Raw genomic sequence first — 19,132 nt, 5'->3', positions numbered from 1 at the left:
CTTACATTTTGTCATTTAAAAACTCCCCGTCCAACCTGAAGAATCACATCAAGGTACGTTAAAATAATAGTTATTAAGTAAAGCCACAATGTCAATGTGATTCAACATTAATTATCATAAGCCGTATCAGATAATTATCTGTCTAATGTGATGGCCAGGCGCACATGTTTAATAAACGTCAACGTTATCGTCAACGTTTCAGGTTTGAAAGAAAGTGTTAAGGACTGTATTCACGTCTTCAAAAGCATTATACGTTTTGTCAAACTTGAGATTTCCTTTTATGTTAATTAACTCAAAACTCAGTGGTTATAGGATAATGGTGTGCTAATGTTATACATTGTGAATGTACGCTTGCATTGTTGATCAAAGTCAGTGCTTTCATTGCCAAACAACGAGTTGGCATTTTTTTCTTAGTAGAGCAGCTAACTTAAAGGAGTACTCCACTTTTTTCAAAAATATGCTCATGTTTTGAAAGAAATGAGTTATTATTTATTTTTCATTTTTACGTTCATACAAAAGTGAAATTTCTGCTTTTTTATTTGATGTCAGCTCTAAAAATATGCTGTTTGCTCTTTGAACTTAAGAGAATTGTGCCTGAGAAGTCCTGGAAAAACAGATTTTTATTTGATGATTGAGATTAAGATAATGGGAACCCTGAATATGCTTTAATATAAGAAAGCCACAATAAAGTTCACAATCAAAGTTCTAACCGCTTGCTTTAAAAAAAAAACTTTTTACTTTTACTTCAAATACTTAAGTACATTAAATATCAGAAAATTACTTTTGATACTTAAGTACAGTATATATCGGATACTTTAAGACTTTTACTTGAGTAATATTTTAAAAGACAACTTTCACTTCTACCAAAGTCTTTTTCTAGTACAATACTTGTACTTTTACTCAAGTATTGCTTTCTAGTACTATACAACACTGCACGCGAAGCTGTGGGCGGGGCTACAAAAGTGGTCCTTGTATTTGGCTATGGGGAGGTGCTTCAATTCTACTTTGACGTCATACTTTTCCGAATTCCACACTGGCTTGTTTTACTGGCTTGGTGCCAAAAACTGTTATATTTCAGTAGCACGGACGTTTTCAGTTCTGAAACTTGCAGGATGTTCATTTAAGTATGATGACCTCTTATATAACAAAGTATCAAGTTAAAATTGAGTATTTGATTCACCGCTCCTTTAACTAATAAATTTTGATTCTGTTCAGTCAACACAAACACTGTCCTACTGGACTCGATTTGGTCATGTTGACATGGAACTGAGAGAGAGAGAGAGAGAGAGAGAGAGAGAGAGAGAGAGACGCCCCCTTTGGACCACATAAACTCGACACCACATGCATGTGGTTACAGAGGGGAGCTTTTCAACCCTATCTGTTTCTCGAAAAATGAATGTTTTTACTGTTCCCCAGAACAGAAAAGATGGCTGGTACTTGTCACTTATGGCCCCAAATACAAAAGGACCAACGTTTGCCTGGCTTGACCCCTCAAGACTCTACTGCAACTCCCAGGTAGGTTATGCAACTTTTTGAGTCATTGTCAAAGCATGCCAGTTATATAATATCTGTCTTAAAGATATATTAAAGCCTGATAGATTGTGACACCGTGTGGCTATAATACACTAGTCAACATTTGAAGTGGATCAAAACCTTTCGTAAAAGTTGTCTTAAAACCAATACCCAATCCCCGTTTTTGTCTTGGGACAATTGTGATCAACTTTTTTGATCCTTTTGACTTTAAATGTTGACTAGTATATTTATTATCTATTAGTTTGATTTCATCTTTGCTAACAGTTTAAATGTATTGCTCCCTGACTGATCTAGGCACTGTCAGATTGTGTGAAGGACCTTCTCAAACCATTCAAAAATGAAACCATTGACCTGGTGGCTGGAATAGATGCCATGGGCTTCATCCTGGGTACTATACTATACTTAAGAGATAGTTTAGATATTAGTAGGAAAGTAAATATAACTCATGGCCATAGATGTTAAATATAGAGCATGATATATTTGAGGACCCCTCTGCCAAGGGAGGTTTTAATGTCAGAGGTCAAAGTCTGTAATGTATATAAATAAAGATTTAAATAAGGTTGTATTTGTAAACATCAGTTTACTATATTAGAAATGAACAAGCAATGGACAATATTTTTACAGCGCTTATTACATTTATTCAATGTTAATTTAAGCATTTGCTACATTTTTTTAAATAAAGAGTTCTGTATCTGTTAACTTAATGCACCATGAACTAACATGATCAAACATTGAACAACTGTAGTGTTACTTTAACAAAGATGAATATGCTGCAAAAATATGTTACTTATTGTAAGCTCATGCTAGTTAATGTTTTGTGTTTACAGTAATTAAATATATTTTAAAAACTATGCTAACTGCGTACATTATGATACCTAATTAACAGGCTGCTCAGCAAACAATATTGTGTCAGCACCCATGCTTTCAAACAATGACAGTATTTAGAAAATGAATGCCTTTACTAATTTAATGTTTAAGATCTAAAGATATCAATTAATAAAGAAACATCGCTTTCCAGTTATTTTAACTAGTTCCTGCATGTTTTCAGGGTCAGCTGTAGCAACCACATTAGAAAAGGGATTTCTTGCGATTCGGAAATCAGGACACCTATGTGTTCAAACAGACACTCAAAAGTACACGGATTACTCCGGACGTGAGAAGTATATGGAAGTTCGTCTTGATGTGTTAAAGCCAGGTACTTATGGATTATGAGATTTTTTCATTAATTGTTTATCTGATACTATTAAAACATAATGGGGCGGTTTCCTGGACAGGGATTAGAGTACTCCTACACTAAAATAAATTTAAGAGCTGTCCAAACCGAAAAAAATTGCACGGCCATATCTTAAAATACATCAATGCCCTTAGTTTTGTCTCAAAATGCAGACAAGTAATGTTTTTAGTAAGGCATGTTTGTTAAAACTAGTTATATTTCCTTATTAAACTGAGGCCTAGTCCTGGCTTAAACTAATCTCTGTCCGGGAAGCCACCTCTATATGAACTTTGCAAACTTTGTGTTTGCAACCTGTGACATGCTATGATGCATTACAGGTCATCGGGTCCTTATAGTAGACCAGTGGATTGAGACTGGAGGAACTATGCAAGCAGCCATCAAACTGTTGGAGAAACAGGGAGCTATTATTGTAGGCAAGTGTAAAACACCTTTATGACACTTTTCCACCAAAGCAGTTTGAGCTAGAGCCTAATTTTTAAATCATTCTTTCTTTTTAACACCTAAAGCACCGGCTCCATTGCTGGTCTAGACTTAAGCGTTGTTTGTGCTGGGGGCGGGGTTACTTTGACATGATACTAGGAGGGTAGCTATAGCTACATGCTAAGGCTAAAGTTGTTCTGTGTAAATGATAAAATATGTTATGCCTGCACCATTAATCTCGATTGCAACCTCCATTTATAAAAATTATGTCAAGTTTCACGTGGATTTGCCACGTTTGGATGCAAATGTTGGTAGGTACGCAAAGCAATTGACCATTAAAGGGGTCATATTATAGGGCTAAAAAGCACATTACTTTGTGTATTTGGTGTAATACAATGTGTTCGTATGGTTTATGGTTAAAAAAAATATTATTTTCCACATACCATACATTTTTAAGCACCTCTAAGTCCCGCCCATCTGAAACAGGTCGTTTGGTACAAAGCTCATCGTTGTGAGAAAGCGCGGTGTCAACGGGTGTGAACTGATTGGCCAGCTATCCAGTGCATTGTGATTGGCCGAATACCTCAGTAACATAATCGGAAATATGACGCTCCTAGACAAGTTTTGGAAGATGAGCTCCCAAAATAATAGTGAAGCCACAAGATACTATCGTATTTACTACTACCTTATCAACACGAGCCTGAATCTGACCCAGAAAACACGGATGGCTAAGCTAATCTATCAACTTTACCAGCGCGATGTGAGCAGAACGTAACAGATGGTAAGGTAAGGATACTAAAACATAAACCATGTTTGCATTTGTGAACGTAGAAACAACAAACAAGCACTAATCTGCACTTCTCAAATCTCGCGTTTGGATCATCATTAGGAAATGCATTAAAACACAGGCGCGTCTCTGCACCAAACTCGTCTTGGAATCGTCAGTGAGGAAATTTATTAAGTATGAAAACATCGGATACTTACAGGATGTCAGTGTAGTTGCAAAGTTACAATTGGTCCACTGTTTAGACGAAGCCTTTGTGTACATCCAGCGGTTGTACTCCGCGATGTTTAGAAAGTAATCCTCCTTAAAATGTGCACACACAATCGAACATTTGGGCTGTACTGTTCTGAAACAGTGTTGTAAATAAAACCTAACCACTGGTTTCTTAATGTTTACTCTGTTGGAATGCCAACCAAAGTAGTTTTGCCACGAAACACAGCGTCTGCTCGACATGGCGGAAACAACAATACTACAGCGTGATTGAAAGTTACACCCTCTATCTTTGCGTATATATGAGGGCGGTGTTATGAAAATGTTCAAACCAGTATGACGTCTAACTGCATGGGCGTGTTAAACGAGCCGTTTTAGGTGGGCGTGGATGAGGCTTCACGTTTAAAAACAATATCTCTTTGGATTTGAAACTTTAATTTTTGCAACTTTACAGATCCTTTATGTGCACAGACATCATTTAACACTCTAAAAACAAAGGAAAACATGCAATCTGACAATTTGACCCCTTTAATAATAATGCAACATCCGACATTGTTGATGCACTCAAAAAATGACTTAAAAAGGGTTATTTTTGACCGATAATGGGTAAATGTTGGACAGAACACATGCTGGGTTAAAATTAACCCTAATGTTGGGTTGTGTTATGCAACCATGCATTGGGTCAATTTTAACCCAGCGGTGTGTTCTGTCCAATATTTATCCGTTAGGGGGCAAAAATAACCCAGACATTTTTAGAGTGTGGTGTGTTTGTGGCTCGCTAAGCCCATGGAAAGGCTAACTGGTTCTTAAAAGGCTCACCAGTCAATCCAACTTTAAACTAAGAAAGCACCCGGTTCTTTCTTGTGGAAAGGGGGCACTAAAGCAAGGTGCCAACTATCCGCTCCCCCTCTCCACACTGTACAAAAAGATTTGTTGGTTCAACTTAAAGTAACCTGGTGGTCTTCAAAATTTTTGTTAATTCAACTTTTAAAATAATGTTTAGTTAACTCAAAAAAGTTGGTAGTCAACTAATATTTTTAAGTTGAATTAACTCAAAATTTCAAGGCAACCAAGTAACTTCCTTTTTTTAAGTTGAACCAACTTTTTTACAGTGCACCCAAAATCTTTTTTTCACATTCTTTTTACTGTAAGGCTATTGACACAAGAGGATGCATAGTTTATGCATTTGAACAGCTAGCTTGCTTTAGTTAAAAGATTATGTAAACTTAAAATAAATATCTATTGGGAATAATTAATAATCAATAGTCTTTAATGATAATTTTTAAAAGAGACGTATCATTTCTCTGTTCTTTATAGGCATTGCAGCTGTGGCCATTGAGAACAGTGAGGGTGGGAAGTGGCTAAAGGAAAACTATAAGTATTCCCATTGCATTCCAAAAGAGCTTCAGGCTCAGATAGACAATCAATACATGGAGTCTTTTTCACAACAGTAATGTAAAGTGAAATTCAGGGAAAATCAGTCATTCTGAAATAAAAAAAAGAAATTATTTGGTGGTTGAGACTTAAAGGCAGGGTAGCTGATTTGATCCAAAAAAGTCTCCTCACATCCTGATAGCAATCATTACGTTAAGTCGTCTAAATATATTTGTATAAATATGTCATCTGTGAAAGGCCTATGACCAAATAATGTTCAACAAATCATTGAACTCGGACCAAATGCAATAGTTGCAATTTTTGCTTCTCTTCTTTTTTGCATGCCCTGATCATGCAGACATCATACGTCATCAGCGTGCTTAAATCCACTCTGTACACAGTGGAAAACAAAGTTTCTGCTTAATTGACAACCGGCACAGGAGCCACAAATGAAAGAAATAATAAAAAGAAAAAAAAAGGAAAAAACATAAGAATCAACATCGGTAACTTTACTGCTTTAAAGTGAAAACAGCTGCAGGAGGTAAAGGCACTGAAAGTGTTGTTGCAGTTTTTCTTTTGAAAAGATAGGTGATATTATTTAGATGGATTAAAATATTCAATTTTGATGAAACATTGTGTAGTTTGTGTTCTTTTACAATTAAGCAAAACAATATTTATGTTTTCAAAAAACTACGTCTACACAACCGAAAATGTGCTGTATCTATTTCCGATAGATTAAAACAGTTGTTTATGTTCGTTGTTTTGGTAGTTACTCACTTTGTACTGCAAAGTTTTCTCACTGGTAAGTGAGACACGAATGGGCTTTCAGATGTTTTATTTTAGCTTGTAGGCTAAAGTTAGCATTTTTCAAAATCAGCTCCTGCTTTTAAGTGTACAAGTTGTTTGGTTAAAAGTTTGATGTTGTTTGGAAGCTTAAAGTTATGGTTTAAAATATGATTGTGTCTTAACCCTTGCATAAAAATTTTATTAAAAAATTCATGTAAATGCTTAGGGGCAGTTTCCCCCCAGGGTTTAAATTAATCCAGGACTATGCCTTGGTTATATTAGGACATACCTTACAAAAAACAATACTGGTGTCTTGAGACAAAACAACGACACTGATATATGTTTAGATATGTCAGAGCAAGATGTTTTTGATCAAGACAACACTAACATTTAAGTTAGTCTGGGAATAGTATAAAGGGCGATTTATAGTCGTGCGTAGGTCCGGCGTAGGCTATCCGTAGCCTGTGCGTAGCCTGACGCGCACCTCACAAAATTTCTAACAGCGCGTCGGCTCTACACGGACCGCAAGCGCTGTGATTGGTCCACCAGAACCCCTCCCGTCAGGTAAAAAAAACTGCGTCATAGGTATTTCCGTTTGCGATGGTGAAAACAAAGATGAGCCAAGTTGAGGAGTGATTTAACTCAAACTGCAACATAAGTCGTTGTTTATTTACTTCCATCATTGCTGGTCTTCTCAAATTATACACAACAAGTTGCTATTTATTCTTCGTTTGTGGGTTAACTTGCTTAGCTTCTTCTTCTGTTACGACTTCTGCTGCTACTGTGGTTACTGCCAACCAGCGGTTTCGCGTGTGTTTGCACGTCGACGCGGACGGCGACGCAAAAGCATAAATGAAAACCGACGCGGAACCTACGCCGTTGCGGCTACGCCGTAGGACCTACGCACGACTATAAATCGCCCTTTAAGCCCTATCTGGGAAACTGACCCTTAAAGGGATAGTTCACCCAAAGTGAAAATTCTGTCATTACTCACTCGCATGTTGTTATAAACCTGTAAGAATACTATGGAAGTAAGGTCCACAAATGATTTGGTTACAAACACTTCTTATATCTTCCTATCTTCCTTTGTGTTCATCAAAACAACTACATTTATGCAGGTTTGTAACAACATGAGAGTGTGTAAATGATGACAGAATTTTCATTTTTAGGTGAACTATCCCTTTAATGTTATAAATCTAGTCATACGTTGAACACAGAAATGTCCACTAGAGGTCACTATCAGATTACTTAATTCATTACTCTTAGAATAAAGGTTAATGATGCTAGGATATACTGGGGAAATATAATAAACATTTTATTACACAGTATTAAAATAATAATGATGCCAGTATTATGCGAGGTCTGGTTTTAAAATTAATGGATAAAAATTGTGAAAGCATTTTATTTAGAATAAAAATGTCAAGCACAAGAAATTATTCATGCAGCTTTGTAAACTTCTAATACTTATATAATGTTCTTACAGCATATTTTATGAAGGAATGTATGGTGAAGGAATACTTTTATTACCCTTTTTAACAATATGATTTATATGATATAGAAAAATATGTTTGTTATTTTTTGTGCAATTCACGCATAATCCTCATGTGTACCTTTTAAAATCGCTGTTGAATGTAAACTAGGCAAAAATGCAAAATACAGAAAATATATTTGTAAATCACTAATAAAAGGAAAATACACTTAATGCAAAAACAAAAATGTGCATAGACCACTTGGATAAAGAAAATGCTGAAGAATGTGAATGTGTTTTCATTCATCCAGCAGTGAATCGGCCCCACCTTAATCAAAATAAACCAAACTGTTCACTGTATGTTCCTTTAGTTGAAATATGTCTACCATGTTTCTCCCTGTGCATGTAGATATGCATGATTTGCTTTGGTACCGTTATGGATCAGTGCATTTTTAGTATTTCCACATGATCACTCTTTACTGACAACAGTTGGACTGCTTCTTCTTGGACGTTGTATATAAGTTGTTTGGGTTACTGTTGATTTCTGCAGAAAAAGAAATGTACAGGTTTAATATAAATGCAATGATAGTAATAATAAATAAATCTCTTTATGTACACAATTCATCATCAAAGTGCAGAAAATGTTTGATTCATAATTTTTAGTTTAACCCAGCTCCTCATTACATTATTTTAATATATAGAATATAAAATTGATCATGTTAATTGATGACAATTTATTTCACATATTAAACTCCATCTAAGGTGATCATCCTATCTCTGTTTATTTTGTAAAAAAAAATGACTGTCTGTATTTTAACAACTACTGTATTAAATAACAGCTTCATTATTGATAGGCATATGAGACAATAAAGAAATCAGATCATTATCTTTTGTTTCTCCAGTGTTTTGAGATGTCCAGCTCTCTACTTACTAACAACTTCCCCAATACGTCTGGAGCCACTTTTTTCCAGTTCAGCCATAACGTTCGCCTCAAACGTTAAAGATGCCACTCGAAAGAAAAACTCTCTCACATTCTCACCTACCATCAGAAAAAAGTTACATTAAACAATGTAATAAGACAAAAAATTATATTTGTGACTTAGGTTTGCCAAATACTGGTAATCTTTCAGGTAAGAAATATTAAAGCTAAAATGTAAACCGAAAATATTTAATATGTACAATAATATTGTTACAGTAACAATACAATTCATATAAATATTATAACACTCGGAATTGGAAATTGCCCCAACCTGTAAATGCATTTTATTTATAAAGCACTTCACATTTTAAAGAAAATCTCAAAGTGCTACAAAAAAGTCAAAGTATAACAAAGAAATTACACAATTTAAAAAATATTTAAAATAAGTTAAATGTAAAAAAAGAAATTTAAGAAACTTAAACATTTTAAAGCTGTTTAAAAACGTAAAACTCGAGTAGAGAAGTCGCAAACTTAAATTTAAAATTCGAGTAGTGTATGGATTAACTTGTGTGGATTAACTTGTGTATGGATTAACCGGTTCTTCTTTCCATGAATATAGCCATAGATGCTGGAATGGTGTGAAGAAGAAAAGAAATAAATAAAGAAAGAAAAAACACTACATCACTCATAAAGTTCACGGGTCCAGTAACAACTCACCAGTTAAAGAAGATACAGCCCAGTACTCTGCTTTCATCTGATCAGCCAGTTTCATTGCATCCTGTTCGATTAGATCATACTGGGCAGATGACTGATTGGTGTAACAAACATACACAAAGAGAACACAGATGATAAATGTAGGAATTTTTATTTAATTTCCCTTAAAGATTTTGAAATGATTTACAACAAAAACTGCCACTCACACTCAGATCTTTCTTTGTGCCAACCAGGAAGAGTAATACACTTGTAGGGTCGTTCTCTTTCATTGCATCCTCCAACCATTGCCTGAAAGACAGGATAATATATCACTGTGTTAAAGGACAAGTTTGGTATTTTACACTTGAAGCCCTGTTTTCAGATTGTTTATGGTGAAATAGAACGGTTTTGGCTGAAATTTCGACATTTTCGGCTGCCCTGAGAATATTCGGATGTTTGTGTTTCACCTCACACCTCTACAATGGGTTTAATGGTGCACTGGAACAATCCTTCCTAAAATGCATTGAACTTTTGTTTACAAAGACGTGAAACTCACAGAGTGGTCAGGGGTGTTCACTGATATGCTCACACAAAAATCGCTGCAAAAGATGCTTTCCAACAGCTGTTTTAGCATTCTTGTAAACTTGTGGACCTATTTTTCCAAACGCCTCACACCCATACATTCTTCCGCTTAGAGCTTGAATAATAGACACTCCAGCCCAGGTGGTTGCGCTAATCCGCCTTTGCCAATTACAAGAATAGAAACAAAGTTCCCGGCGTGGAGTAATACCATAACTCACAGCACATCTAATACCTGTACAAGTCAATGGAGTTGGACAAAACTACGATAAAACCTGTTGGAATGCATCTTTTGCAGCGATTTTTGTGTGAGAACATCAATGAACACCCCTGACCACTCGGTGAGTTTCACGTCTTTGTAAACGAAAGTTTAATGCATTTTAGAAAGGATTGTTCCAGTGCACCATTAAACCCATTGTAGAGGTGGGAGGTGAAACACAAACCCCCAAAAATTCTCGGGGCAGCCGCATATGTCGAAATTTCAGTCAAAACCGTTCTATTTCATCATAAACAATCTGAAAACAGAGCTTTAAGTGTAAAATACCGAACTTGTCCTTTAACCATAGATTTCTTTTGTAATTGTTAAACCAGAAAAATGGATAAAAGGGGAGCTGTGATGTCATTTACCTTGTGTGCTCTAGTGATGCCACATCAGTCAGATCAAACACAATGATAACCGCTGGTAACAGCAAATGAAGAAACAAAATTATATATATAAAAAGGTGCAAACACATTGTTACATTAATAAAAAAAGATTATATGAAATACAACAGCACGGTACTAGGAGATATTGATTTTATTGAGTTCCTTACCCTGAGCTCCTCTGTAGTACGTAGAGGCAATGCATTTAAACCTCTCCTGACCTGCAGTGTCCCACCTGGAACATAAAACAAATATTACTTAAAAAAACTGTGAAAATTACAAATTAACTCATTCCCCGCCAGCCTTTTTGAAGAAAGTTTTCCGCTAGCATTGTTTGTAATTTTCATAAAAGTTCTACAAAATGCCTTCCAGGGAAATTTTCTTCTATATATAAACATTCAACTATATCAAATAAAAGAACAGACCCTCTGCCTTTAAACAAACAAAATGAAAAGATAAAGTTTTATCCTGTCTCTTTTTATTACCGCTCAAATATGGGTAGGCTTCCTCAAAAACACCTACATTTTAGCAAAACTTAAATAATTGCATTTTTGTAAAGGGCTTTTGTTAGAGATCAGATTCAGAACGATGATCCAAACATACACAGAGTTTTCTATATTGTTAGATTAGTTGATGCTTCAATTTTATATAAGTTGAAGAGTTTGGTTCCAAAACGTGATTAATGCTATTAAAAAAAATAGCTTCCGCCAAAATCAGTATTGTATCTGGTCAATATTAAAAAGTTAATCCAATATCCGCTGTGTTATTCTGTCATCTTTTCTCCCTTTTTTTCTAAACCGCAACAAACACCAGTCCTCCTTTTCTGCAAAATGCAATAAATCTGCTCAACCAATCACAAAAAAAGCTGGCTGTTGCTTGTTCTCACACGACAGCATCAAGCTTCTGCCATGCTAACACATTGACTCCAGGGGATCTTATGAAAAACGTTTTATTATTTTACTCCAAGTCAACGAAAATCAAGCAGGGCCAAAACATTTTACAGCTGATTGCTGTCAAAAAAGTGACGACGTCCCAAGGATGACAGCAGCAATGAAAGTGTTCTCAATATGACAAAGTAAGTGTTTTGATTAATGCCATTAATGTTTATTTATTTTTTAATCAGTGTATACCACTAGTCAACTAAATGAATATAGCATGGCAAAGATGACTTCACATTTATATAGGCTATTGATTCAATAGATTTATAGCATTTTGGAAAAAAACTGGTCATGGATTTATTGCATTTTGCGGAAAAATATAATCAGTTTTTATAATAAATATTTGAAAATCAAATTATGGATTTGAATTTTTTATGTTATTATAACCTAAAGATGCTATGTGAAAGTTTGTAACAGAAAATAGTGGTTTTCATCTTGTCACTTTCTTTGTATAAAAAATTTTTTTTTTACCGAAATTAGACAAAATGGATTTATTGCGTTTTGGAACCAAAATCTTCACTTGTAAAAGCGCCACCTAGTGGATAATAGTCCAATTATAGATTACCGTAAAAACTCCAGGGAAGCTTATGGCAGGGAAGCGTTTCGTTTTAATTGACGAGATAACTTGGCGGGAAAAGAGTTAAAAAGATGTATGTTTAAATGTTGGTCATACTCACAACTGGAGGCTGAACGGGACCCCCAGAACTTCAAACCTCTCCATCTCAAAGTCCACTCCAATGGTGGCCTTGTAATTCTTGTCAAACACATTTTTACAAAATCTGTGGAAACAATGACCATCAGTGTGATTATATGCTAAAATTCTCATATTAAAGGAATATTCCATTTTCTTAAAAGAAAAATCCAGACAATTTATTCACCACCATGTCATCCAAAATGTTGATGTCTTTCTTTGTTCAGTCGAGAAGAAATTATGTTTTTTGAGGAAAACATTGCAGGATTTTTCTCATTTTAATGGACTTTAATAGACACCAACAATTAACACTTAACTCAACACTTAACAGTTTTTTTCAACGGAGTTTCAAAGGACTATAAACAATCCCAAACGAGGCATAAGGGTCTTATCTAGCAAAACGATTGTCATTTTTGACAATAAAAAATAACAAATATACACTTTTAAAGCACAACTTCTCGTCTAAATCCGGTCCAGCGTGACCTAACGTAAATGTGTAGTGACGTAGGGAGGTCACGTGTTACATATATAAAACGCACATTTGCGGACCATTGTAAACAATAAACTGACACAAAGACATTAATTAGTATCAGTTGACATACAACAACGTAGGAACGGTCCTCGTTCTCAACAATTGTAAACACTGGGGCGGAGTTTCGCATTCGTCTTCTGTGACCTCTTGACGTCAGGACGTATTGCGTGGGGTCACGTTTGCCGCATCACGACTGGATTTAAACGAGAAGTTGTGCTTTAAACGTGTATATTTGTTATTTTTATTGTCAAAAATGACAATCGTTTTGCTAGATAAGACCCTTATGCCTCGTTTGGGATCATTTAGAGTCCTTTGACACTCCGTTGAAAATTGAATATTCCTTTAAAGTAACACTGTTTTTCACTGTGCATCTTTTTGGATGTTTATCGTGTATATATTGTATTTACTTTTTTAGCGTACAGTACATAACCCTGACAGCTATTGTTATTATTACTTATTTTGTTTCTTACAGCATTATTGACTCCTATGCACATGTAAAACATTAAACTTGAACTCACCTATTAATTAAACAGGTTTTCCCTACAGCCAGATCGCCAACTACAATGACTTTGGAGATTTTAAACCTGCTGGTCAAACAAGAAAAAGAGCAACAGATAAAGTAATGCTGCAAACTCCATCCAGTCACTGGTTAAAATGTGAAACGTCTATCCGATGAAAAGTGATTCGGCACAACACAATGTGAGTGGCTGAGTCTTTATCTCACCCCACTGTCCCTGTTCTCTGTTGTTGACAAGCCGTCTTAACCTTGCTGTGAAATTCATTTTCCGTGTGCAAAGCGGCACCTCTGTTGAAGCACTACAACAGAAGTGAACATCTAAATTGAGTACCTCTAGCAGGAGGCATAAACAGGACAGGAAATGGTCCAGTGGAGAACAGTGGATAATTTACACATCAATGCATTGTATGTAAACCCTTTACCTTAGGAAGCTGTCCGATTATTCGGTCTTTTCTCACGGGGGGCAGCACGCTCATGATGGGGTTTCTGCAGGAGATACAAAAAGTTATGCATCACTGCTTGGAGTTTTGTAACTCTGAGAAAAATTTGTAAATGGGAGAAATGAGTAATGGGTGTTCTCATGAAGCCTTGTGGCTTTATGTAATCCTGCGATTACCTAAGTATAACGTTTAGTTATTTATATAACAAATCTTCATTTTTCAAGTTATGTCAAGATCTAGAGCATTTTATTGGGTAGAAATTGTGAGATTGGGCCTTTAAATATTGGTGTTAGACAATGGAGTAAAAAAAGTTGAGATCCACTGATTTAAAGGTAATCTGATGCTCTGTTCAGAAGTGCTGACAGAGTAAACTCATATAAAACACAAATATGGCCTTCACATTTAGTTAAAAATTTAACTTATGTCAGATGTGACATCATTTTGAATAGGTTAGTTATTGTTTATCTTAAATATGACTGAGCCACAGTATGGATAAAGATTCACTAATCTGTCTGTACTTCGTTAATCCGTAAACCTGAGAACAAAGAAAATCCGCTACTTTGGGATTTTTAACTCGTTTGACTTTGTGATGTCTCTTTATTTGTCTTTCGTATGTTTTCATCTTGTATGATTTGCATCCGCTAGAGACAACTTAACGTTACAGAGTTTCAGTATAAAGTTTTTTTTGTGAATGCGTAATGTACGTAAACATTTTAGACCTTCAATCCATTCTTCCTAGTTACCACGACAGTTTATAACACTGTTATTAAAACAGTATCGGTGTTGCTACAAAAACAAACGCGTGCTTACCTCGTCACGAAAAGATGATGTGGTTGTAAAGCGCTGCTTTCCTGAGACCTGATAGCGTTTAAAGTGCTTTTATCAATGCATAGAGAAGAAACACATAGGAAAAGTTAAAAAGAAACGATGTTTTTAGCATTCATCCATCGCGTACAGTTCCTAAATTTCTGAAGAAAACTGCAGGATACTGCGACCCACGGAAGCGACGGGAACTGCATACAGATGGATTTCTCCAGCAATCTTAGGAAAGGCGGATAGCAAAGGCTCCCTACAGCCCCCTAGCGTTAGAGGAAACTGTTGTCCTTGCTTTGGAAAATGACATCTTTATTCAAATGTATTATTAAAAATGTATGAAAGACTTATAGACGGTTGGCACACAACACGTTTAAAGTGATTCCGGGCCCAGGAGAATATTTTACTGAAGTAAAAAACGAAATAATAATAATAATTGATGTAGTTAATTTCTGTCCTGTGAACAATTTGCTCTGCTAAGTGCTAATAAAAATAAAACCCTACATCCCTGATATGTTGTAGTTTGTCTTTTTTGCCAAACAATCTTGCAAACACATTAACCAACTTTAGTCTTTCCCATTTTGTGTCATACACCTCATATTTTAAAGGTTTAATCTAATCTGAGGAAGCAATACATGCAAATATTGTACAATATGCCCTCCCGTCCAGAAACCCATTTTGAGCACTACTTCTGCAGTAGTCCTATGCAATCGTGATTTACTGTTTTCAACTTAAAATAATTTAACACAATTTAAAGAACATTTAGTAAAATATAACCTTGGTATCTTTAATATTGACTGAGTATGGTCATGTCAAATATTGAAATGAATGATTGATTCAAACGTTGATGCTCCAGATCTCACAGATTATGAGACTTTAGCCTGGACTTCACATATGGGGTCACGTGACATTAAATATAAACCAGAATTTCTTGAATCATTATCGCGGTACTTTGAAGTCATCCGGCTGTCGGTTCTTGCGGAGCCGCATGAAGTCGAACAAGCCTTGTATGTTCGAGAATCTGTTTCACAGCACACACTATTTTTCAAAATAGCTTGTTCAAAAGTTTTTCCATGTAAATTTGAAAAGATCTTACAACGAAAATATATCTAATTAAAATAAAACGTTGTTAAAATTAGCTTTTGCTTTCATTGCCAGCTTAGTTTGTGTCCACAACATTTCTCTTCAGCCATATGAGGGCGCCATATTACTATTAACGTTTAATAGTTGAAACAAAATTAAATCTGCAACATTGTTATCAAAATCTCCAGATTGTCTTTTTGAATCAATGTTTAGTAAATAAATTATAGCTTTATCAAGCTTTATAACCAAAATAAAAGACTAACAAATGCCTTATACAAGTTCCTCAAAAATTGATCAAAGGTGTTTGCCTAATGCCATTAAAAGTTGTTATTTTACTCTACTACACCGTTTTGTGTTCATTTCATTGTTGTACGTTTTAAATATTTATGTTTATGAAATAACTGAAACGTATATTCTTGGTAAATGTGACCATTTTATGATTTAAACCTTTAACTGTCGCCGTCCCGTATACGGGACACCTGAGTTTACTTCAATATTTTGGATGTACATTTTAATCTATCACAACAAACTATATATTGTTGGAAAGGTCTAAGCCTCTAGAATACACATTTCAGCAGTGTTTTATAAAATAAATTATGTAGGGAGAGTAATTTATTCATTTATGAAGAGAGTGCGCCTCAAAACATTTTTATCCTGCTAAATGTCACTGTCTCGCAAGCGGGGCGCCTACGTTTACTTCAGTGTTTTCCATGTGAATTCTTATCCAATCCTGACAAACTATATATCATTTGAAAGCTCTAAGAGTGTAGTTTTCATTTATCCTCACCATTTTGGGAGAATTATGACGTAGTGAGACTCAGTTTCTAAAATGTCACGGGCCCACATGTAGGCCAAATTTGATTTTACATATTTCTAACACTAAACCCCTGCTCTAAACCTAAAAAATCTTGATAAACTATATATCACTGGAAAGCTCTCAGAATGTAGTTTTCATATTTCAAGATCATCTGATGATAGAAATAATGTAGTGACAGTTTTTAGTTACATGACCCCACCCCCCATAGGAATGCATATTAATTTTATATATTCATAATTCTAATATCATATTATAAATCTTCAAAAATGTTGACAAACTATATATCATTGGAAAGCTCCAAGAGTGTAGTTTTCATATTTCAAAACGATTTAGCAGTATTAATAATGCAGTGACAGTAATTTATTAATTTGCAGCAAGAGTATCCAGCAAACCGTTGACACCTAGTGGCCTTTGTTGGTAAAACGACAAAAAAAAGTGACACACACCTCATTTTTTGTGATTTTACCTTGAAATTTGAATCACAACTACTTGAGACTTATGGCTTCATTTTTGCATTATTTCTTTTTTGAAATATTTACATTTTTATAGTTTTATTTATAAAATGAATATGTTATGAAATTATTTTTATTTATTAAAATAAATTTAAACTGCCATAAAATGTTTTCTGTTTAATATTTTCATATCCAGACACTTCAGTGAAAAACCTTAAATTGTCTTCTTTAAAACAAGACCAAGATTAGGCTTCTAGACAAAAAAATGCCAGAGTTATATTAATTTGAAGGTGCACATCAAATTCCCCCCACACATTTAAAAGGGGTGGGTGACAGTAAAGAGGTTAAACAAATGCTTTTCATATCTGCCACTAGAGGGCAGCTCAGACAACGAGAAACCCCTGAGCCCACATACCAGATTAATTGACCAGTCACTTTAAACAGGGTCAAAAGAAGAGCATCAGATTATCAGTGAACACTACTTAACATGGTTTATATATTAACACGAGATAATACATTGCACAAACTAACAATGCACAATATCTCAAGCATGTCATTCTTTGATTCTTTGTTGTCACTGTGTGTAGGCGTAGGTGTTTTAAATCCTAGTCTTTTAACACATCAAGGCGAGGTTGAGCTGAAAGTAATGAGTGCTTAGGAACTTAACACAAAGTTAAGGAAATGCCAGTCAACTGCGCTCACACCAGGTGACTCACACTTGAATTCATGCTATATAAGAGCCAACATAATATCTTATGATTCACTCAGAAAGATACAGACAAACAACATCATAAGGCAAAAAATATGTACTGTCACAGAAGCACAAATTTGATTGAATATGCAGTAAAAAAAAGAAAACTCAACTATTGCAAAATCTGGAATCTGCTTCTTAATCTATGATTTATTTTAGCTTGAATGATATATGATGTCTGTGTGTTATAAATTATCATGTCAGTGAGTGTGTTGTAATGTCAAAAAAAAAAAGTATAAATAGGATAGCTCTGGGAATTTCCACAGGTTATCTCCAGGTTCATAAAATCTATGACTTTTCCATATGAATCACTGCCTTTTCAACCATTAAGTCATTTCACATCATTTAATGCTTCTATTAAAACACAGTATTTTTATATGTTTTAAAATAAATCTGTTACATCAGTAGACCAACATGAACACATCAGATTCATACACTGACGGAAAAAATGTCAAAAATGTCCCCTTGCTGTCACTGGGGAAGTACCTTTCAAAGCTTACACCTTAATTTGCACCTGAACAGTTCATATTAGTACCTCAAAGGTACATATTGGTACCAAATGTATAGTATAGTTCTTTGTATACAAGTTTACATATTTGTACCTGGTACATATTTGTAAAAGGTTTCTGACCATTTTTTCTGACAGTGTAATATAATCATGTTACAAATAGATGTTAGCATTCAGTAAAGTATCACTGATATTCAGGTATATTGGAAAACTTTTTGATATTAAAATGGCTGAAAATTTAAATATGAATTCACCCTTAACACTATTTCTGTTCAGAATGGAGGACTTAATGTAGTGAAGACTTTGAATAAATCTTATAAAGCTTTATGTAAATGCAGTCACTTACACTGTAAAAAGTGAAAGCAGGATCTACTTAAACAAATTACTTCAATTGGTAACACTTTATAAAAATTATAATTTTGTCAACTTAAAAGTTTCACTTAAAAAGAGAGAGTTTAACTTACTTTTATTGTTAACACCTAAGGAAATGTAAGCTTATTTAGCTAAAAATTTTCACTTAAAGTAAGAAAAATTAAGTTGAAAAAAATCTACCTTTAGGTGTTACCAATTAAAGTAATTTTTAAAGTTAATACAGCTTTCACTTTTAACAGTGTATATTTAAACCCGAATTATCTTATTCAAAGAAAATCAAGAATTAGTTGTAAATTTATGACTTCATACTCTCTGAAAGGTTGTTAAGATCTAATACAGCTGGATGTCTTCTAATTTGACAGTATTTTTTATTTGAGGATGACATGTAGCTCTACTTCACACTAATCTGTATATTTTCAAGTTCTTCCCTATGTGCCAGGTAATCCCACAACAAAATTATTAGCCATAAAGTAATTCATAATATATATATATATATATAACATTTCTTTGACACTTCACTGATGAAACTCTGCTTTTTCAAACTTTTCCAGAACCAGCTCGGTTGCATATTTGGTT

General features: G+C 34.7%; 3 protein-coding genes across 5 annotated transcripts in view; 2 read left to right on the top strand and 1 right to left on the bottom strand.

Annotated features, from left to right (window-relative positions):
- Positions 1-1,299: 1,299 nt before the first annotated feature.
- On the top strand, positions 1,300-9,640 carry LOC135771293 (adenine phosphoribosyltransferase). Of its 2 annotated transcripts, none has more exons than XM_065281497.2 (5): positions 1,300-1,515; positions 1,828-1,921; positions 2,582-2,728; positions 3,085-3,180; positions 9,348-9,640. In XM_065281497.2, exons 1-5 carry the CDS (start codon positions 1,342-1,344, stop codon positions 9,368-9,370), a joined length of 534 nt encoding a protein of 177 aa, XP_065137569.1. In that variant the 5' UTR covers positions 1,300-1,341; the 3' UTR covers positions 9,371-9,640. The 2 variants fall into 2 exon arrangements, with proteins under 2 accessions (XP_065137569.1, XP_065137568.1); XM_065281496.2 differs by lacking the exon at positions 9,348-9,640 and adding an exon at positions 5,499-8,034 and having other exon boundaries at positions 1,301-1,515.
- On the bottom strand, positions 7,730-15,102 carry rab34a (RAB34, member RAS oncogene family a). Of its 2 annotated transcripts, none has more exons than XM_065281494.2 (11): positions 14,571-15,102; positions 13,743-13,806; positions 13,528-13,619; positions 13,322-13,390; positions 12,258-12,359; positions 10,813-10,877; positions 10,628-10,679; positions 9,649-9,730; positions 9,446-9,536; positions 8,741-8,848; positions 7,730-8,353 (listed from the first exon to the last, which is right to left on the bottom strand). In XM_065281494.2, the coding sequence occupies exons 2-11, from the start codon at positions 13,794-13,796 to the stop codon at positions 8,286-8,288; spliced, it is 783 nt and encodes a 260-aa protein (XP_065137566.1). In that variant the 5' UTR covers positions 13,797-13,806; positions 14,571-15,102; the 3' UTR covers positions 7,730-8,285. The 2 variants fall into 2 exon arrangements, with proteins under 2 accessions (XP_065137566.1, XP_065137567.1); XM_065281495.2 differs by having other exon boundaries at positions 13,322-13,387; positions 14,571-15,099.
- nek8 (NIMA-related kinase 8) overlaps positions 13,370-19,132 on the top strand; it is a 19,106-nt gene continuing 13,343 nt past the window's right edge. Inside the window, exon 1 of the mRNA XM_065281493.2 lies at positions 13,370-13,502. The gene's annotated coding sequence lies outside the window, so the exon portion shown is untranslated. The remainder of the gene's footprint in view (positions 13,503-19,132) is intronic.

The sequence above is a fragment of the Paramisgurnus dabryanus genome, chromosome 8, assembly GCF_030506205.2.
Source record: "Paramisgurnus dabryanus chromosome 8, PD_genome_1.1, whole genome shotgun sequence".
In the NCBI taxonomy this organism is placed as follows: Eukaryota; Metazoa; Chordata; class Actinopteri; order Cypriniformes; family Cobitidae; genus Paramisgurnus; species Paramisgurnus dabryanus.
The sequence above is the reverse complement of the archived record's forward strand: the minus strand, read 5'-3'. Positions and strand labels throughout refer to the sequence as shown.